The sequence below is a fragment of the Mytilus trossulus genome, chromosome 2 (genome assembly GCF_036588685.1).
Source record: "Mytilus trossulus isolate FHL-02 chromosome 2, PNRI_Mtr1.1.1.hap1, whole genome shotgun sequence".
In the NCBI taxonomy this organism is placed as follows: domain Eukaryota; kingdom Metazoa; phylum Mollusca; class Bivalvia; order Mytilida; family Mytilidae; genus Mytilus; species Mytilus trossulus.
In genome coordinates, this window is record NC_086374.1 from 21,548,797 (window position 1) to 21,572,616 (window position 23,820).

The 23,820-nt window shown below is 32.8% G+C and overlaps 1 protein-coding gene across 2 annotated transcripts in view; it reads left to right on the forward strand.

Annotated features, from left to right (window-relative positions):
* Nucleotides 1-23,820, forward strand: part of LOC134704967 (uncharacterized) — a 42,949-nt gene that overhangs the window by 15,721 nt on the left and 3,408 nt on the right. For both annotated transcript variants that reach the window (XM_063563746.1, XM_063563745.1), the window contains exons 2-8: nucleotides 12,537-12,682; nucleotides 13,341-13,355; nucleotides 13,581-13,794; nucleotides 14,566-14,598; nucleotides 15,811-15,867; nucleotides 19,121-19,156; nucleotides 19,860-19,991. In XM_063563746.1, the coding sequence (XP_063419816.1) occupies nucleotides 12,548-12,682; nucleotides 13,341-13,355; nucleotides 13,581-13,794; nucleotides 14,566-14,598; nucleotides 15,811-15,867; nucleotides 19,121-19,156; nucleotides 19,860-19,991 (622 nt within the window). In that variant the 5' untranslated portion in view covers nucleotides 12,537-12,547. The remainder of the gene's footprint in view (nucleotides 1-12,536; nucleotides 12,683-13,340; nucleotides 13,356-13,580; nucleotides 13,795-14,565; nucleotides 14,599-15,810; nucleotides 15,868-19,120; nucleotides 19,157-19,859; nucleotides 19,992-23,820) is intronic.

The window sequence follows — 23,820 nt, forward strand, 5'->3', positions numbered from 1 at the left end:
GCGATCCTTCAATTATTGAAGATTATTCGCCGGGCCTCGACAATAAAATTTATAATTTACATTATTGAAGCAAGAAATAATCAAATAACAAAATCAAAATAACGTAATTATGTACATTCGAAAAATAAATTTTGATAAAACTATATACATTTGACAACAGAATAGTAAGGGGTAGAATATGGGGATGAGAGCAGATTCGGTGACCATACTCTTAAATCCGTCTACTGTACTGCATGATACTATTTGTTGTGCCAAAAAGTTCCAATTTATAATTGTCCGTTGATAAAATGAATATTTATAACTGTCTTTAGATGTTTGTATTTGCCTAAATGAGTGCTGATTGCTATGTCTGATTCTATTGTCTAGTGGGATCAAAAGGTTATGTGTAGGGACTGCAACAACTTCATAGTTTTGTAAAAGAAAACAAGCCTGTAACGTAAACGTCTAATTTCGAGTGGGTACCAATTTAGGTCTGTCATCGTTTCAGTAACTGAACTGTTGTTATGGAATCGGTTGCATGAGAAGCGTGCTGCTCTTCTCTGAACTTTTATGATTTGTGTAATTTGCTGTTTTTGATGTGAATCCCTAATTGTTGTGCAGTACTCTAATTTTGGTCGGATAAGAGCTTTATATGTAAGTGCTTTAACTTTTGGTGAGGCTATTTTTAGGTTTCTACGAATAAATCCAAGGAGCTGATTTGCTTTTGATGTCATGTTATCTGTATGTTTGTCTCATTTTAAATTTGATTGAAGAGTTAGGCCTACATATTTTGTAGAATCAACTTTTTCTAGAGAGTGATTGTGTAATTTATAAGTAAAGTCTAAAGGTTTGCGTTTTTGAGTTACACTGAGAATGTTGCACTTATCAGAATGAAAATGCATGAGCCAGTCCTGCTCCCACCTGCCAGCCGCTTCTAAGTCAGACTGTAATTTATATATGTAATTCATGTATTCTTATTATTCATATTTGATCTTAGAGTATAGGCACGTCTTCACAATCAAGTAGTTCTTATTCAGGCCAGACACTGCCCTTTGATGAAAAATTGAAGAACAAACATACCAAAACCAGTTACAAAGAAACATTGTGAATATTTATGCGATTTACATGTATTATTATTTTCGAATTTGATTTTTCCGTATATCTTGTTCATCCGTTTCATCTGGTACGCTTCCGTTAGGTGTCCGTTTTATGCGGTATTATTCCGTTGGATGTTCGTTCGACATCCGTTCTGTCCGGTACGTGTCCGTTTCTCGTACGTTGCATATCCGGTGTGTGTCCGTTAAGCCTCGGCCACACCTTACCGGATAGCACGAACGGACGCCCAACGGATAAAAATAAAAGTTGTCCGTTGACAAAATTGTTATCCGTTGGGAGTCCGTTGATGTACTGACCGAATAAAACGGACGCGTAACGGATGCATAACGAACACACGGAGCCTTGACTCACACAGAACAGCAAGCTATGAAGGTCCCACAAATTACTAGTGTAAACCCATTCAAAAGGGAAAACCAACGGTATAACCTATATAAAAAAAACGAGAAATGAGAAACACGAAAACTACTGTATATCAGATTCGTGACTAGGGACAGGTACAAACATTTGCAGCGGGATTAAACGTTTTAATGGTACCAAACCTTCTCTTTTTTCTGAAACAATAGTATAACATCACAACATAGAAAAACACACGATAAAATATCAAATGGAAATCTTAACTCAATCAAAAAATGTAAATTTACATGTTCCTATAATTTTATTGAGTTATCCATATAAAAAAATCGCTTTATTTTCGATCTTCGATTATAAGTAAAAAAAAGACTAAACAAGAACAAGAACTCCTTCTGTGGCCACGATATCGATTCCCAGTTTTGTTTTCCATTTCTCTTGTATAGGAGATGAGGTTTTATGTATCTTATTTAGAAAAAAACATTATAGAAATTGTTTGTTTGGCTTTTTAACTGTTTTGATCTGAGCGTCACTGATGAGTCTTATGTAGACAACGCGCATCTGGCGTATTAAATTATAATCCTGGTACCTTTGATAACTATTTACACCACTGGATCGATGCCACTGCTGGTGGACGTTTCGTCCCCGAGGGTATCACCAGCCCAGTAGTCAGCACTTCGGTGTTGACATGAATATCAATTATTTGGTCATTTTTATAAATTTCCTGTTTACAAAACTTTGATTTTTTTGAAAAACTAAGGATTCCCCCCCCCCCCCCCCCCCGGAGTAGATTACCTTAGCCGTATTTGGCACAATGTTTTTGAATTTTTGATCCTCAATGCTCTTCAAGTTTGTATTTGTTTGGCTCTTCAAATGTTTTGATCTGAGCGTCACTGATGAGTCTTATGAGAGAATTTTAGGTTTTTGTCTCCCGTTGGCCATTTAACTTGTAAATTAAACAAAAATAATATATTTTGACGTACGTAATACACCTTAACTTGGCCGTTGTAAAATTGTGTTTGTCTCCCTTTTTCCATTAAGTTAAAATCTATTTACAATAGCGAATTCCACGAGCGAGAGTTTACACTCGTCTTATATCTGAACATATGATACGTAACGAAAAAGCAAACTTTGCTCGCAGGATACACATGAATATATTGAATGATAAACAGTAAACAATGATTCATATTTTCGTAAAAAAAAAGGTTTATTTTCAACTAATTTGTGAATATGGCGTGCCAGAGAGTATACGGGAAAATGAGTTTTTGAACATATTTATTCTAAAAAGGATAAAGTTGATCAAAGATTAAGGACCTTGTACAAGTTCAGTAATTTAGGTAAATATATACATGTAGGTTGTAGTGTCTTTATAATATTTAGACATATTAAAATACCTGGATTCTTTGATCGCTTTTGTTAATATTTGTATGAATACCAAACATATTTTTTTGTGTCTTATTGATAACTCAGCTTTTATTCACTTTTCAATGAATGATATGTGTCGTGTGTGCCACAATCTATCAAAAAAACTTTTACCGGGAAAATACATTAGGGCAAGTGAAAAAAAACATATCGTGGTTATCGCGGTGTCATTAATTTGCCATGTTTAGAATCCCTTGAAGGAGCCTCTGGCCTTTGTTAGTTTTGTATTATTTTAATTTTGGTTTCTTGTGTGCAATTTGGAAATTAGTATGACGTTCATTATCACTGAACTAGTATATATATTTGTTTAGGGGCCAGCTGAAGGACGCCTCCGGGTGCGGGAATTTATCGCTACATTGAAGACCTATTGGTGACCTGCTGCTGTTGTTTTTTTCTTTGGTCGGGTTGTTGTCTCTTTGACACAGTCCCCATTTCCATTCTCAATTTTTATATCTGCTTCATGATAAAAGAGGGACGAAAGATACCAGAGAGGCTGTCAACCTCATAGATTGAAAATAAACTGACAACGTCATGGCCTAAAACAAAAAGACAAACAGACAAATAATAGTACAGAGGACACAACATAAAAAACTAAAGACAACGCAACACGGACCCCACTAAAAACTGGGGGTGACCTCAGGTGCTCCGGAAGGGTACGCATATCCTGCTCCACATGTGGCACCCGTCGTGTTGCTGATGTTATTACAAGTCCGTTAAAAAGTCTAATTCGATATGTCACATTCGTGACAAGGGAAGAGTATTGTAGATAATCCAGACTACAAGAAACTTGGATATATAGTAAAACCTTGGTTCTAAAGTGGTAGATCAGTAACCGGGGCGGATCCAGAAATTTGACAAAGGGGGTTCCAGAAAAGAAGAAAACAAACAATTGGTGTCTCCTTTACCGCAATATTCACGTATTTTTTTTTACTTAATTTCAAGTAATGAAACTTTAATTTTTTTAAATTATACTTGATGCATAAAAAAAATTTCGAAGTGTAAAACTTGCCAATAATTACCAATATTCAGACTGAAACGGCCAAATCGAATTGAAAAGTCTTAAACATGTTAAATGACTGAGAAGCAAAAAACATTTTAGATTTTTCTCAATCTTCAAATCACATTCCGTGCTGTAATTTATATCAGTTTAGTCTGTTGTAAACTCACTCACTCACGAGTTGGTATGAAAAAATGAAAAGGAAGCAAGGACTGTAATTTGAAAAATTGTCTGAAAAGGTTTTTAAATATTGACAATTTCATCTTGTAAGAACGAAATAAAAACATATCTTGCATGGCCTTATTCTGCAACCATAGGAACATCTTGTTCTTCATTAATATTATTTATAAATTCAGCCCTTCTCTTATTAATTCCAACACATAATTCAACAGTACACGAGAGTTAACCTTTACACTTGTCAACCTGTCGACCTATGCATTTATCGACTTTTCAAAATGTCGACCTGTCAACCGAGGCCTGTTAACCTTTACACTTGTCAACCCGTCGACCTATGCATTTATCGACTTTTCAAAATGTCGACCTGTCAACCGAGGCCTGTTATTTTTTACAAATGTCAACCTGTCGACCTTTGCATTTAACGACTTTTCAACATGTCGACTATCCAATCTGTTAACCTTTAACCTTTACAATTGTCAATCTGTCGACCTATGCATTTATCTACTTTTTAACATGTCGACATCAACCTTCTAACCTTAACACTTGTCAACCTTGAATACCTTTCTAAGGTCCACTTGTCAACCTTTCTAGTGTAAACCTGTCGACCTGTTACTCTGTTAACTAATGTCCAAACATGACTAAGCCGATTTACGTCTTAATTTTGACCGATGGAACTACAGTACCGTTTATCTTAATTGACCCGACCTTATGGGGTATAGTCAGATAGTTGAACTCCTTTCTATCAGCTCGATAGAATGCCGACCATGCATACCTATTTGTATTCTGGTATAGTGAGGTCGATAATTCCCTCAGTTTCGAGAAGACAGAAGACGGATAAAAAATGGAAAATATTGACATTCATATACCAAAAATGTATGTGGTAAATTATTTTTCTGTAATTTTTTTTTCTTTCTATTTTTTGTACACATTTTACTTTCGTTCAGCTAAATAAATGTCCATTGTGTTTGATAAGGATGCAACCAATTTATTTTAAGGGGAGGGGGTGCAAGAATAAACTTAAGGCGAAATTTAGATTGAGCCTATTTTGTCTAAGCTTTCCAACATTTTTCTTAACTCCAATAATCTTGTTTATCGGCCATTTTTTGGTTCTGTTTTTCGTAAATACTCTTCCAAAATTGGTTTCAACATTAATTCGAGGGTCCTGCCTATTTATTTCAAATTTGATCTAAGCCCCTCCCAGATAGATAGGATTGTTATGAAAAAAGATTATGTTTAACGCATAAATATAGAATAACTATATATTGTCTCGAAATATCAATGCTTAGAAACAACCTCGCTTTCTTTCCTGTTTCTAAGCCTTGTACAAATAATATTGATATTTTGAGACAATTAACGGTTATTCTGTATTCAATTTTTAATGAAGACATTTTGGGAGGGGAGACTCTGAAATTGAAATTTTGTTTTAAAAATTATCTAATGGGCAGAAATATCTTCATTTCGATTCCCAGCAACACCCTCCCCCCTTTCCTGAAAACGAATGGTCCGTGCCTATTTTAGAATTCAAACAATATTAGTACTAGCCGACTGAAATCTGAAATACAGAAACCGGCGAAGAGAGACAACCATAATTTATATTATGTCTTTGAAGTCCGTATCATTGTAAGCCTGAGTTTCTTGCGTTAACGTACGTAAGTTTCGTTTAAAACATAAAATTCTCTATGTAGACGAACGCTCCTCTATCGTATTAAATCCTAATACTAGTACCTTTGATAACTATTTTGATACTTTATCCACTATTTTTATGGCAGTTATTATTTATGATCAACTGTAGTTTGAAAAGACCTATGAAAGGAATATTATTGTTTCCATTCATTTTGAAGTTTAAAGATTAGTCCGTAAAACTCTGGGAAAGTTGTTGCTATATTGTAGTTTCTAATTAATTCCATAGAATTGTAATATTCTCCATTTTCAATAAAGAGATCATTTATGAAAAAGGTATTTTTACTTTATCCAGCTTTTCTCCAACCAATCATAATTTATTTTTCATTTAAAAACAATGGTTGAGACAATATGTGTTCAGTGGTTTACACAGTGAAGCCGATGATGAAAATACATTTTTAATTGTATTGAGTGCTGATTTTGATGAATACTAAATAGTTTCTCCACCATTCATTTAAAGATAATCTGTCGATAACACCTTCCTTGAAGAATAATTAATAGGGTCTAAATCTGTTTTAACCCAGGATAGCTCAAGTGATTTTATAAAGGATTCAATATGTGTCATTTTTACACCGCCATCCTCATAATTTGAGATAAGTATCTTCCTTTTAATGTTGTCCCCTTTACCATCCCACAGACATCTGTAAACCATAGCTTCCACTTCCATTAATATATATGGAGAAGGATCTGGTAAAACATTAAAACATTGAATTAAAATTGGAAGGACAAGAGTAACATACTTCCCTATTTTAAAAATCAGTCTGTACCAATCATTTCTTATAAATATGCCAAACTAATTGCTACTAAATGTTTCCATTACACACACGTTAGCAGGATCTCAATATTGACAGTTTCAATTCCAAACCTCCTGATTGCACCTGTGCTAGTTCCCAATTTTATATATTATCTAGCTGGCAACGTTATAACCGGAGACCTCAACATTGCCAATGACACTTCCCTGCGAAACGTGTTATTCAATGGTTCGAAAAATCCATCAATTGGAAACATATATATTATAGATACCACAACTGCAACAAGTGTATTACGATATTTCGTCTCTCGAGACAGTTAACTGTTGAGAGTGGAGAAATGTCGCTATACACGAGTTACAGTGGTGAAATCTGTTTCTTTAATTATTTTTATGGCACCCTCAACGGAGTTGGGGTGACATATTGTTATTCTACGTTTCTTTTTGTTCTTTTTTTTATTATTTTTCTTCCACTATTTTTGTCCGGAGCAGTTCTCGAAATAGAATGGACCAAAGTTGATGGAACTATGGTATAATGTTGACCACCATGCGAAGTTGTCCCTCTGACTTTGGAATGGTCAAGATGGCAATAACAATATGTCACCCCAACTCCGTTGAGGGTGCCATAAAAACAAAAAGAAACGTAGAATAACAATACGTCACCCCAACTCCGTTGAGGGTGCCATAAATATTGATAAATTCAGTCGAGGATCATGCCAGGCAATAGTAATATGCGAGAAAGAAGAGAGGAAGATACTCTTTCCGAAAGGATTAAGGTTTTAATGTCATTAATACAAATCTAAATAAACAAACTGAATGGGTCTATCCATACCCATGCCACATCAATATATAGCTGTGTCTTCCAAGTGCTCCACGATACATTTTTCTTAACTATTAACAACAATTTTGTCAGCAATCAAAGCCGGGTTTCAAAGTTATTGTGAAACTGCCTATTCTAGAAGTGGCGTGAATCAGATGTGGATACTAAAGTACTCCAAAGATCTTTAAGAGTACAAACATTTTAAGACTTTCATCTTGCAACTGAAAGAGTTGGTATTGGTATTGCTTTGTTTAATAAAAAAGAATGGCCAACATAGATACACGTATCTTGTCTTTGTAAGAAATAAATACCCCCGATTCAAACAAAAAATACACTGAAACTGACACTATCAAAATGCTTGATTTCTTGGTTGCCCATATTTGTAACGGTTGGGGACAGGTATTTTAACAAAAGATAAGCATTTCCATAGACACCGACTGTGCTACTTTTTCTACCGACTTGTTCCTTTATTCTTTTGAGACTGACTTCATACCGAAACTTCTTAGTAAGAACTAAAAGAAGTTAGCTATATCCTTTAACTTAACTTCCCGCTATATAGATGATTTTCTCTCACTTAATATTTCTTAAATTTGGTGACTATGTTTGATTCCTCTGTCTCATCAAACTAGAGATAAAGGATACAACAGATACAGTTGAGTCAGCTACATACCTTGACTAGCATGTAGAAATTGACAATGATGATCGGTTGAAAACAAAACTTTGAAACAAGAGAGATGATTTCAGCTTCCCAATTGTGAACTTTCCATTTATATGTAGCAACATTCCAGTAGCACCTGCACACAAAGTATGTAACTCTTAATTGATGCGATATTCCCCGACTTGTATTTTCCGTCATGATTTCCTTGCTAGAGGATTGCTGCTCACAAGGAAGGCATTAAACCCAAGAGTTACAAATGGTGAAGTTTGAATCATAGCTTCGTAAATTTTACGTGCGCCATCCCAAATTTGTTTACAATTACGGAATATCCGTTTCACAGTTGATATCGGATATGTTCCTAATGTCGTAACTACAGTCCCGCTCCTTTTCCATGTATTTGATCTTCCGAATTATACTATTTACCGGGTTTGTAATCACATGTGCAACACGACGGGTGCAACATGTGGAGCATGATCTGTGCCCTCTTTTATTTTTATTTTTTTATTATAGACTTTGTGGTAAACCATCCAAACCAGGAGATTTTCCATTTTTCAAATTTTTAAATATGTTTTAAATTCTGAGCTTTTTTATTGCTCCTCTAAATCAAAATTGTATTTATCAGAGGGAGAACTGGGTTTCCCAAAGAAAAGAAGTTAGTCCTGTGAAGATCATTTATAAACTTTTTCGTGGATGTATAAAGATTCTCATAATAAAGCCTTTTTTTCTTGATCAGTGATAGCTTACCCCTATCTAAAGTTATGCTTTTATTACGGTACATTTATAATTTATAATAGCTTTATAATGACCGAAAAGTCACTAAACACTGACAGACTGAACTGAGCATCTATATCACATGGCAAAGCATACAACCATCTTGTATAATATCAAAGCTAGATAGTTTGACTGATAAAGTCATGCCAATTATAAGATACACAGTTTGTCTCTGCTTTCAAATCTTTCTGTTTGAACCCGTCGAACTGGAACTTATAAATTATTGGTAATATTAATTATTTGGAAAACAAAAGGTCCTGGAATGGAGTATTTTTTAATCAACAACATTGTCCTATATTAGTTATAAATAAAGATGAATTCTTTGATTCGCTGTTTTACGTCATGTATGCCCACTAACAAATTGAAAACTGTTCCTCATTTTTAGTCTTGTTATCTTAGAAAGTCTTACTGATTAAAATACTACAATAGGTAGCTATTTGACAATTTAGTAGTGTCAACCCTGTGATTATGACCCGTGTATATAGCATATTAACCCTGAATACACCGTTTGTTGGTGCGCCTGTCAGATGCGGAACGTACAGATTATGTAATAGGTAACAGGTGAATATACTATTGGTATCGGTAGCGGACTCGACCCGGAACTTCTTAATTATTGGCAATACAAGTAATAGCTTTTCTAAAAAGCTTGTCGTATTTTAGCTGATTATATTGAGATCAGTGGTTTATGAGTAGTTTATTTTTATTGGAATATTGCACTTCAAGCAATATGAAAACATAGCGCTTTTTTTTACTAATATGTCAATTTTGTTGTATTATTGGTGGACCCGTGTTATAATGGAAGGAGACTTTATAAAATTGAGAATGGAAATGGGGAATGATATTATAATAAAATGTATTCTGTGTCTATAATCAACTTGATGAAAATAGCATATAATGTAAATATACTTTTGAGGATTACTACTTGACAAAATGGACAACAACAGAAGGCAGTGGCGGATCCAGAGGGCAGAGGGGGACGTAGAGGGCGTACCCCCCATCCCCCCCCCTTTTGCTTGTTTTTTTTAAATGATTAATCATACTAGACTATGTGAACTTCGCCATTTCCTGTGTAATCTATTATTTAATTTTTATGCGACAATTCTTTACTTATTTAAGAAGATATTTTTCGCCATAATTTACTGATTGTCAAAGTCATGTGATTTGCTATGGTGGAGTTGACCAGTGCTTGGAAAAACGTCGCTCAGTCATTTTGAAATTCAAATTACAGTAACACACTGCTTAAGCTGAGGATGACAATCATGACACCTTCAAAGCGACATAGGATGGAGAAAGAACATATTGACTTCTATTTCACTATTCCACCAAACAGGAAGTAATACTCTAGACTATAAACTATAACACTCTCATGAAAAAAGTTTCATGGTAATATTATTTACCTACGAAAACATGTTTAACCCCAAACGCCATTGTCATGATTGATAATGACGTTCAATTATTTATATAAATACAATGTAATTAGGCCGTTGGTTTCTGGTTTGAATTGTTTTACATGTCATATCAGGGCCTTTTATAGCTGACTATTTTGTATAGGCTTTGATGATTGTTGAAGGATGTACAGTGACCTATAGTTGTTATTATTATACTTCAGTATGTTTTTTCTATATAAAAAATAATAAAATATTTGTGCTATTTCATTCCACAGACCATTTGCCAGTCAATAGTTTCAAAGACTATTACCCCAGTTAATAGTTTCATAATCATGTTTCCCGTACTTTTTCATGCTTACTTTTCATTGGACAATACTGATGTCATTGACTATTTTGCTTGGCAACGTCACACTCTAAAATTGTAAACGGTCTGTGTGTGTCGATTGTACTTTCACCTACAAGTTGCCAATATAAAAGACAGAAAATCTTCGTGTGCATTTTTTAAAGATCTAAAATATAGTACCTTATTCATAATATGGGTTCGGTCGTAGTATTCGAAAAGTGAATTTGCGTTTGGTGCATGTACTTTAGCTTAAATTTATCATATGCACGGAACATTTAACACAAGTATTTCTAGTCTTGATTGCAATTAATCAAATATTTACAAATACAAGAAGGACTATATAGCTATATAAAAAAAACATATATAATTCATCTTGTGCATGTCAAGTTATATGACTCTTTTTTCTTTTCTTTCAGATGATATATGTACACTTTTGGAAAATTAGTTAATTTGATATATAAAAACACTTGATGACTGTTTTGTTCAGTATAATAAAACACCTACATAATGACAAAATTTCCCAGAAAAGGATTGCATGCCGCCTGGCCCCATTTAAATCAGTCTCCTGACAACTCCAAAGAAAAAATCATCATGTACGAGTACATCAAAGATCATCTAACTGTCTACCCCAACATGCAAACATCTTTTTGGGAGTTCGCTGTGTTGCAAGTTTTTTGGGTTCGAAGGATCGTATAAATGATTGCCATGGGCTGTTGGGGGTCATTGTCAAATATAGAGCTGTGCATTGTAAAACGCTAAATTATATAATTTGCAACAGCTGACACTATAGTATTCTATAATGCACTTAAACTCTTGCCAGTAACAATACCGTGATGCTTGGTGTAGGCTTCTTTGAACATATTGCTCACCTTGTAATTTGTGTATTCTTCTAATCAGTATCGTCGGGTTTGTTTATTTACACCAGAAATCAATGAATCGATGAAAGTGCTTGAAACGAAATTACATCTTCTGTAAATTCCGTGATACATTTGTAGTAAATATTTTCTAATCAATATGTCCAAGCAATGAGAAATAAATGGTTATTAGTTTTATACATAGAGCATACGTTTTGTGTATTTACTATTTAAAATATAAGCTTTATACGAAGAAATCTAACACAAAAGAATCTCAATCATTTAACCGTTTTAATACGCAGTGTAAAGTGTAAATTATACACATTACTGTTCTATTAATAGAGAATAGCAATAATACATAAATGTACAGTTTCTTACCAAACTAGCAACAAAATTTCAAGATTAAATTCTCACATTGTCACAGTTTGTCTTGAGTTATCATCATAACTAATCACTATAGCAAATGAACACTTTATCATAATATGTACCTATAACATAGTATCATGATTTCAATCCGACCCCACTTACGGACGCGTGGAACATATAATACATGCCACTCATTTATAGCCAATCAGACGTTAAAGTGACCTTCATTTCCCCCAGAATCATTCCGGAAACAGCAACGAAGCAGCCATTAGATAGTATTTATAACCAATGAAATAACAGAAATACCGTAAACAGATTTACCCAAACCTGACGTTTAGCCTCTGACTAATCAGAATCAGACCGTATCAACATGGTGATACGGTAATAAATTACGTGGAAAACAAAAGGGCCTGGAGTGGTGTAATTTTCAATCTACACCTTTGTACTATATTAGTGATATATAAAGTTGAATTCTTTGATTCGTCGTTTTTACGTGATGACGGCTGAAAAATTGGACTTCGTAATCTAGTATTATAGATTTTCATCCCGGGTGTGTTGAAATTGTCCAACTTAAGTTAACCACAACTATAGCATAGCCATTTTTTTCGTTAATCATAGTACTAGTGCGACAATACATATAATATGTTAATATATAAATATGAACATTTTTGTATTAATAGGAAAAGGTCTTAAATGACCTTCAATTTATTGGAAAACACCGTCTGAAACATACATGTAGATATACGAAGTCACAATGATCACATCTAATACGTGTACAAAATAATAACCTCTCTTGACACTATCCATTAAAATTTGATGTAAAACAATCATAACATGTATAAATATTCAAAATATGGTTCAATTTACAGGTTTTCAAAGTATGGCCACGGAGAACCAATATGTTATCAAATTAAATCTTCTGACTGACACATCTGATGAGTTGAGTAAAAGCAAGAAAGCAGTAAATTTCTTTAGGAGATACAAAGAAGTAAATTTCTTTGGCAAACACAAAGTTGTAAGTATGCTATAAAAATACAAATGTCGTTGTTCAATTAAGAGCAAGTTCCAGGTCTTCATTTCCAAGGGAGTTAAATTGTATTGGTCACGCTAAAAAAATAGTCTGTATGTTACAGATCAATCAACGTGATGTAAGAATGAAATACCATGATTGATAATGTTTTATTCCGCTTGAACGATTAATTAATTGTTACTTGCTTAAAGTTTACCAGAACATTTGGACTACCTACGAAAAAGACAAACAACGATACATAATAGTATACTTCTATTTGACTCTAGTGTAAGTGTATGAACAAAAAGACCACCAGAAATATTCATTAATAAAAATGTACGGATAAATCTGACGTAGTACTGTCGCATGAAGAAAAATGGTATTTTTAGTATTTCGAACATTCAATTCTTTATTAACCACCCCGCATTAATTACACTTCATGCAAAGAGAAGAACCCATGCATTAAAATGTAGGTAGGTCAATCTGACCTGTGTTGTACGCTTCATTGACTTTTTTATTTTATATCATCATGTTTTCAATACATTACGATTTATTTATTATGTATTGACTTTTATAGCATATTTTAATTCGTGAAATAATCAACAAACTCATAATAGTAACACAAGCATTGTTATTATTATAACGTTTGCTTTATCTTTTTTAGCTGATGCTCGCATCGGTAAGTTTCAATTCCTTCTTTATTCTTTATGAAAATATTAACCAAAACAATTAATACTCTGTTAAAACACGAGGAATTGTATTAAACTAAAAACACCCATTAAGTATGAATCTAGTTCACCTAGATATTTTAGATTGAAACATTTCTACTCGAAATTTTAACATTATACAAAATATAAAACTAGTTTTTCTACATTTTTTGTTTCTTTTCCAACCTTTTCAAAAGTTTTTAGCGTGGATATTTGGTTTAATAGTTGGAGTACTAATTGGTCTACAAGTGGGTAAACATCAACAGGATAGAGAGGACAACGACAATAAAACAATAAGTAATGGAACAAACAAGGAAAGTTCAAGTAACGCATTCAGTAATCAAATAAATCAACAGATTGCACAGGAAAAAATCATGAAAGAAACACAATCTTCTTATACGAGTTACAGCAGTAAGTTTTTTCTGTTCATACTTTTAACAAAATTAGCACAATTACATATTTTCCCGTCTTAATATTTAGAACATACTAAGATCAATATTAATATTTTTTTTATTTTTTTTTTCAAAACTGAAGATTTTTTTTATAAATTGTTAAATATTTCACAGTGATATCTTACCATAGCTTTGTTAAAACTTGTTAATTTACTTTTGACCTTAAATATTTATCTCTATAAATATATGAATTGAAAGTATGTAAAGAGTACATTACAAAAACATCACTTTAACAGGAAAGACCTTTCAATTGTTTTACAAACAATTGATATACTAGTTTGTACAATTTTTTCGTTTCTCGTTTTTATTATATAGATTAGACCGTTGTTTTTTCCGTTGAAATGGTTTTACATTTGTTATTTTTGGGTCCTTTATAGTTTGTTGTTCGGTGTGAGCCAAGGCTCAGTGTTGAAAGCCGTACATTGACCTTTAATTGTTTCCTTTCATAAATTGTTATTTGGATGAAGAGTTGTCTCATTGGCACTCATACCACATCTTCCTATACCTATCATGTCTAAATTATAGGAATATAACTGTGTGCATATGATCATTTAATAACAAGTGTAACGCCAACGGCAACTAAACGCACATACGGTGGGGACACAAATCTAATTTATTAGAGTTTTTTCTTGATAACATTTAAAAGAAATGAATGTACAATGTAGCAAGGAAGAATTTGTTAACAGATCCACAGAAGTGTTCATTTTCATCTTTTTTTTTTATTTCTAAGGTTTGGAGAAGTGCCACTATGAAACATCTGAAGGTGAGTTTTGTTTCTAGGAACATATATTAAGATTCAAGATGGAATAAAAAAACTAACAAGACTTATTTATTGGTTGTAGTTGACTGCGAACTAGCTTTTAGTTGCTGCGAGTTATGTTATGTCGGTGTGTTGTGTGTCTTGTTTTTATGTTAGTGTTTTTAGGACTCTTGACGTTTTGAGTTCAATCGATATTACAAACGTCTGATTCCGGATTAGATAATGATCAACAGATTATCTTATATGTGGTAGGACATCCTGATACTTGGTAAGATTAACGCAACCGAAAAAAGTAAAACCAAACATATAATCGGTGCCATGCATTTCGGGGGAAAAGTTTACTGTTATCCGATTATTTGGTCGAGAAAAAGACCCGAAAAATATTGTACCGATTAAACTCCTAATTTTACTTCTTTACATTGTTTTAACCTGACCAAGTACCAGAATGTTCAACCAAAAAGAAGGTAACCTGTTGAAAAAAATGATCCGGAGTCAAAAGTCGGTAATGGAAAAAAATTTCATTGCAACATATTAACATGCTGTGCAATTACAATCGTGTTTCAGATTAGGGAGACGGTAAAGCGCTAACAAACGTGTTTGATAATTTTTTATCTGTCTGTCCCTTTCGAGAACTTTTATATAGTTTAGTGGTTGCTGTTGATTAATGCCTGTTATAATTTTGATTTTCTTAAATTTCTTTGTTAAAAATAAAGCCATTACTTTTCTTGTTTAAATTGATACACAGTTTTCTTGTGTTGGCTTTTTGAACGCCATATGTATTGGAATTTTCTCATTGTTGACCGTCAGTGGTAATTGCTTACTAACATTCCATTTGGTCTTTTTTTTATTTAAGTTTATTTACGAGAGAACATAAATAGAGACAGAATATTTGTATAAGAAGTGGATTATGATGGAAAAAAACAGTAATTTTATCATTAACCATATAGTAAAGTAAAAAAAAATCATGAAAAAAACAAATAATAGATTTTTTCCAAGAAAAAAAAAGCAAGCATTTGTAAGTGAATCCTGACCCAGTATAGAAGGAAACAGATAAACGTTAAAAGACATATTGACACAACTAAGACACTGTGCATATTTGGATTCAAATAAACACATCATAGATGTCAGGACTAAATTTTGTATATACGCCAAAGTATAACTGACATGTAGTTAAGACATAATATGATTACTTATCAAATTTGTTTAAAATTTCAGTTTTTCTGATAAAATTGGTGAATAACACATTTGAAAATGAAGACTATTGTACAATAGGTAAGTATTATAATTAAGATTGGTCTAAGTAACTATAACTATATTTTTTTTCAATCAAATATATAGTTTTCACGTTTAAATCAACACATCTACCAGGAAATATGTGTTTAGTTATAGGCAATTGTGTAAGATGTAAATATCATTGAAAATACACCTATGTCGTGTAATTGCAAAAATTCTGAATACACCTATGGTCCCATTTCCCATGTCATAACAGGATACCTTAACAACGCTCACGACCGAAAGTTAAAATCATTCCTCAGTAAAGGACCTAAATATCGTCCCCCGTCAACTATTAATTGGAATGAGTGTCGTAATATCACCCTATTGTTTGAAATGGGTAAAACGAGAAAAAGCTGACAAAAAATCTTTGAACTCTTTTTTTAATTCAGTAATGAAGATAGTTGGTATTCGAATACAACATTTTAAAGAACCATAAAAACGCTATTTCGTGTATCAAACATAAACTAAAAGAACTAGCCAAGGAATTTGTTTTTGGTCCTGCCTGATAAAGCTGCTAATAATATCATTATTGTTTGACGTAAATTTTATATAGAGGTTCTGCAAAAGGAAATCACGAATTTACAAACATTCCAACTGACTTCAGTTTCAGGTACAATAAAAAAAAATGATAATAAATTGTTCAAATAAGGCCTTTGAAAACAGTGGAATTAATTACTTTTGGAGTGTCAAAAACTCGTTGGAAGTACTTGATAAATTGCATGTATATATTGGTGGTTATGAATCTGTTCAAAGTTTTGATTTTTCTTCCCTATATACCACTTTGCCTCATATTCTTATTAAGAAAACATTCACATCCCTAATTAACTGGGCATTTAAAAAGTCAGAATGCGAGAACATACGTTCAAACTCTTTTAGGTCATTTTTAAGTAGCAATAAACAAAAAATCTATGTCAATTGACATGCTTTGATACTATATATGCGCTTGAATTTTTACTTGATAACATTTTTGTTTGCTTTGAAGATTCCGTATATCGTCAAGTTATTGGAATTCCAATGGGGACTAAATGTGCACCACTTGTTGCGGATCTGATTTTGTATTGTTATGAGTTACAATTTATGACTAAAACTAGCAAAGACCCATCAAAACAAAATTTGATACAAAAATTTAACAATTCTTTCAGATATTTGGATGACATATTGGCTCTCAATAATGACGACTTCAGTATGTATACTAAAAAAAATTATCCTGTTGAACTTACTTTAAGTAAAACTAATACTAAAGATGACCACCGCTCTTTCCTCGATTTTGATATTTGTATTTAACGGGAAGCTTAATACAAAAATTTCTGATAAAAGAGATGATTTTTCATTTCCTATTGTTAATTATGCATTTTTAGATGGTGACGTTCCCTTGCCATCATATTATGGTGTTTATATCTCAACTTGTACAATTCTCTCGTGTATGTAACAACGTATTAGATTTTAGCGAGAGAAATTTATGTATAACTGAAATATTATTACACCAAGGTTTTCGATATCACAAACTGGTCAAAACATTTACTATATTTTATCACCGGTATAAGGAAATAATTCGTAAATATAACTCAACATGCAGACATCTTATACGTTCAGGTATTTCACATCCAATTTGTTATGGAAATATTCTTTATAAAGCACAAAAATGCCAGTATTCACCTCAGAAACTACAAAAACCTTTAAATAGACTTATCAAAAAGGGATATAGTTACGATACTGTTTTCAGGTTATAAAAGATTGTATATTTTGGCTTTCATATTGATTCACTTATAGGGTCTTTGTATCGGAACTAAATACATTTATTTCTAAAAAGCAGTTGTTGGCATGACACAGGTTATGTTCTTCTCATATATTAAGTTAGTATGATACTAAACCCCTAACGGGGAGGGTTGTGTCTGATATTCATATGATGAAAACATAATCTTTCAATCAGTTTAATTGAGGTCTAGAGCTGGCATATCAGTTAACTGCTAGAAGTCTGTTGTTATTTATGTATTATTGTCATTTTATTTATTTTCTTTTGTTACATCTTTTGACATCGGAGTCGGACTTCTTTTGAACTGAATTATAATGTGCGTATTGTTATGCGTTTACTTTTCTACATTGGCTAGAGGTATAGGGGGAGGGTTGAGATCTCACAAACATGTTTAACCCCGCCGCAATTTTGCGCCTGTCCCAAGTCAGGAGCTTCTGGTCTTTGTTAGTCTTGTATGATTTTTAATTTTAGTTTCTCATGTATAATTCGTAGTTTAGTATGACGTCCATTATCACTGTACTAGTATACATATTTTTTGGGACCAGCTGAAGGACACCTACGGGTGTGGGAATTCTCGCCTCATTTAAGACCCATTGGTGGCCTTCGGCTGTTGTCTGCTCTATGGTAGGGATGTTGTCGCTTTGACACATTCACCATTCCCTTTCTCTATTTTGATAATATTTGTTTTTCATAATCAAAATGTATCTTTATAAGGTTTATGCAATATATAAGCATCATATCAACGTTGTTGACGTTATTGAACGTTCGTAATGTCAAAATTGTCCTATCACAAGAAACAGAAATAGCTTTTGCTGTCAAACTTACATTAACGTATAATTAACAGAAAAAGTAGATAATAACTGAAGTTTTATGAAGTCATAAGCATGTTAAAGGCGTAAATAGGTCAGATAATCAAGCATCATCAATGGGGGCCCTTCGGCTGTTGTCCGCTCTATGGTCGGGTCGCTTTGACACATTCACCATTTCCGTTCTCAATTTTACATGTATAATGTAAGTCAGTGAACTAAATTATGTATTACAGTGTCAGTGATGAGTATCAGGTAAACGCAATTGTATTGATAATTTTTAAATGTATACGTATGAAAAAACTATGGGATGTTTAAACTCATTTGATATTTTCCCTGGTCAAGTGAAGCTGTTTAAACACAGGCGTTCCGAATTATGCGACCTGGGCTTCTTAGGTATTTATATATCAGAAAATATCGTTAAAAAACTCCGATTGATCTACAAAATAATTTGATATTTAGAAATTTCTGTATAATGACTAATAAACTCAAATGGTAGCATTTCACATAAATGAATTGTAATGATGTCATCCACTACCGTGAAGTTAAAAACAAGAATAGGCCATTGCTTGTCGTTACTTTTACACAAGTAGTTATATACTTTGTGGTTTTTATTACCTTTAGCTCAGAATTTAAAGGTTCAACTTTACTCGTGATCATTTATATCAAACAATTTTTCCATATTTTGTAGGATCAACAGTTGTAAAAACAATATGTGAATCGGAAAGTAAGTTATTAACATATACAATGACTGCCATGAATAATTGTTGTAAAATCTACGCCACTTCAGGACAAACATAGATGACAACTAGAACATGTGTTCATTAGAGATGAATGTATTTCATTTTTTTATTCCCTTACTCATCAGATCATTTTCTCATATTTTTTCATTCTCTATTCTTTATATTTCAGAACCCTATTTCTCTCAACCTTTGTGTTATTTTCAATCAATTTTATTTCATGAATATTACTTTTTTTACATTTCTATTGTCATGAAAGTTTAGTCATTTGAGTTGTGTTTCTTTAACTTATATTTATGAAAAAAGTTATATTGTCGTTAAACTGCTTGTACTAGAAAGAAATATAATTAAACATAACAGGTTGACGGGGTTCAGAGAAAAGAGGGGAAACACCATACTGTTTTCGGCAAAAATTAACATGTTTATGCCATAAGTTTTCATTTTCGAAGTTCTGATCTTTGATTATTTTAATCTCAGTATTTGTTGATTATACATGTGATTACGATATCTTTTTCAATAACTACATTTTTCTTTTTCATCATTTATGCAAGAGTATAAGTTTAATTAATATACAATACACTATCCATAATGTGTTGCAAAACCACATACTGACAAGACCAAATGAAATATGAACTATGTTTTTGAATATCTTTAAGTTATTTATAATCAAGTAATGTGTATTTTCTTAAGTTAGTCATCATGCTTGCGAGAAATGTACAGATGGGAGCATGCTACCGTCCAGTTGCTTCTGTGATAAGAAAGTTAACTGTGTCAACGATGCAGCCTTAGGAGGTGTAGCAGCAGATGACTCTAAAAAAACATGTAAGTTATTATACTAGTGTATTGTTTTTTGATTAAACATATAGTAATGTTTTAATGCATTCATAAACAATAAACCATTATAATTCTCGTCAATATAGTATCTTATATTTCAGGATTCTGTGTTATTGAACTTTAAAATGGAGTGGCGAAATCTAAAAAAAAACTCTTAGTAAAGGAGTTTAATGCACCCAAAGGACAAACACCTGGATTTTTTTTAAACGAAAGAACACATGTTAAACTTATATTTTTATCATGCCGTAAGAAAATGGTCGAATTAATGTAAAAATGTCTATTTAGAGCGTTCTGTAGTGTATAAGACAAAACTAATTGATACACTCAAATGCTAATTATTATTACGAACCACAATAATACAGCTATTGTTTTATACGCAAATGTAATAATATAACACTAACGATAAAGTAGACAACAATAATTTTTAAAATATTTACCATCAACATTTTAAAAACCGGTTTACTTTAGAAGTTGTGGTTTAACACGATTTTAACCGGTTTCTTTTAATAACAGGCTAATAATAAAAAGATTCATTGCTTATTTGGTATTAATATACTCTCCAATATTTACTTTATACAAAACAACTTTCATTTGTAACAATTCGTTTCGATTTACCAGAAATCCGTTTCACAATTTATGTAATTTCGAGCCGTTATTTTTTTATTTAATTCTTATTCGGATCAGTTCTATCAATGTGTAAGCCATTGCAATAGTTTAACTTTATTTCACTTTAACATGTGTAAGTGTTTATATATTTTTTAACATTATTTGATGCTTTGTTGTTAATTTCATTGTTGTATTTTTTATATATATTTGAACATCTAGAGAGGATATAAATTTTTTTTTTATCAATTTTTAAATTGTGTTTAGGTAGCAAAATACAAAGATTTTTTATCCCAAATCAGACATCTTTAAACTGATGTAATTCCCCTCTTCTTTCTTTAAATTTAATAAATGATGTACCAAAAGAAAGAAGAAGGATTAATCTTTCAAATTGTGATAGTTTCATTATGACATTATTATTACATAATTGAAACGTTATGTATTTAGTTGCAATATTGTGATGTCCATACTTAAATAAATTTAGCTTCTTTGTTATTCATAGCATCTCATAATATTTTATAGATTCTTGCACAGAACAGTTTGACCTCCAACACTGTGTCAGTGACGCTCGAATAAAACAAAAGTTAAAAGGGCCAATTAAGTACGGATTTTAAGAGAATTGAGGACCAAAAGTTCTTTAAAAGTTGTGTCGAATACAGCTAAGATAATCTACTCATGATGTAGAAAAGCCTTATATTTAAAAAAATCTAAGTCTTGTAAATAGTTGATTTACAATCATTACCACGTCAACGATAATCATGTCAACACATAAGTGCTGACATCTGGGCCGCTGATAACTTCGGGGAATAAAAACTCCAATAGCAGCGGCATCGGTCCGTGTCAGTGGTTGTTTATAAACCCAACATAGATACCAGGAATGAAATATTTAATATGCACCAGACGCGCGTTTCGTCTACGAATGACTCATCAGTAACACTCGAATAACAAAAGTTAAAAAGATAGAATTAGGAATACATGTATACAAGAGAAAGCCGGTAAGAATTCGGATCATGAATTTGACTCAACGGTTTTACGAGATAATTTTATTATAAATGCTAATGCCCGCGTCACACTGTCCCGATTTTTACGCCGATGGCAACACGATTATTGAAATTTTCAAAATCGGGTCTGATCGTATCCAGATCTGGCTATTCGTAGTGCCATCTTTAACCATCGGAGAACCATCGGCCACTTTTTCTAGCCTTCGGCGACAACTTCGGGAAGGCTTCTAAATTTTTTAACATGTTAAAAAATCCCCGAAGATGCGTCCGATGTTGAAGGTACGTATTGAGTTCGTATCATTATCCTCACCATCGTAATGTCACCGGGAATGCATCTTTGAACATCGTATTGCATTCGTGTTTCCATCGTTTCCATCGGGCAGTTTTGACATTACGATGTCTACACGAATTAATCACGAAGCTACCCGAAGGTCTTACGATGGCAACACGACTTCGTGAAGACCTCGTAATCCCGTCGTGTTGCCATCGAATAAAAGTACGAAGGCGACAAGATTGAACTACGACGGCAATAAATCCAGCTAAATGTAAGTTAATTTTCGTGCTAAAATACATTTAAGTGATGACATATCATATGATTCTATGAGAACATGAAAGGCGACAGCGTTGTTTCTATTAATTCAAATGGAACAAGAAGAGCAGCTATTACAGGCTGAGGATTTACTTTTACAAGTAAAATATTATTTTTCGTCAATTTTTCATATCAAGTAACATAATGAAAATCATAAACGCGCATTGTACACCAACACTGCAGGTTCACGTATATAGGGAAACCAACTTTTTCTTCATTATTCTGATTTTTTATGTATCGTCTGAGTTGTTGTCACACGAATGTTTTCTCCATAGCGATTTTGTTTTCTATATGTCATATTTTACCGCATTTGTTGCTTTCCCCACGTCCTTCCTTTTAAATTGTCTATATTATTATGATATTCTCATGGAAAGAGCTCTTTTTGAATAAAAGGGATCAACGAACCCATTACCTTACCTTTAAAATAAATCAGTAAACATGGGCATAATTATGGGTGATTATATAGATTAATGCACACATTTTACAGTTCAAACAAGGCAATGCCGAGCGTGGCATCCCCTCGTATGTAACATATGGGGGACAAATATGGACACTATATCTGTATATGACACATGCAGAAAATGGTAAATTGAATATGCATATTTGGTACATAAACTATTTTTTTAGAAATCAACCAAAACATTCAGTAACTTGAAATACCTTTAATATTGTCTGTAGAACCAGTAGGTTAAAAAATGAGCAACCAATTTCCTGTGCATCATACTATTTCAAGGAGAAGCTTGAAATAGCGTCGTAAGCTGTACACGAAGTCATTTGGACATCGTATGGCCATCGCGCCATCATCGTTATCCATCGTGTAGCCTTCGTAATCCATCATGTAGGCTTCGGCTGAGATATGAAGCTTAAATACCCGTCTTCTTTTAACCTTCGTATATCTATCTTTTGCTATCGTATATAATTTCGGCACCATCGTATAGACTTCGTTATTCATCGTATTCGCTTCGGTCACTTTTTGGTATTTTAACGAGATCGGGACCAACTTCGTACGAAATTACAAATTTCGCATTCGGATGTCAATCGTATATAAAAATCAGGACAGTGTGACGCGGGCATAATGGTTATGTATAATGCTTGCTGGAATAAAAGTAACATACCAAAAATACCATACTCCGAAGAAAAGTCAAAACGAAAAATCCCTAATAAAATGGCAAAATCAAAAGCTCAAACACATCATACGAATAGATAATAACAAGTATACACCTTCTTAATGTTCTCTTTTGTTGTCAATGCAATCAATGCCTCAAAAAGATTTGTTGGTTAATGAAAAATCTTTTCTAATCGTTTTAAAAAATGCTAGGATGTATGTCGCTTATAGAAAGCATATCATTAATTAGTACTAGTTAATAAATTCATTTCTGGCTTGCGTTACAATTATAACAGGAATAATGACCAAAACAATCAGTTAATACTTTACATGCTAACGAGTTTTTAAGCTCGTATAATGAGATAAGACGATTCCTTACAAGCTGGTTAAGTCATGAGAAAAATAGAATGTACATTTCAAACGGTATTGTTCCCTTTGTCGTCTAATGATCGTCCTATTCAGAAATGATCTCCTATCATATACTTTAATATAGAACCGGTGAATGGCAAGAATACTTTT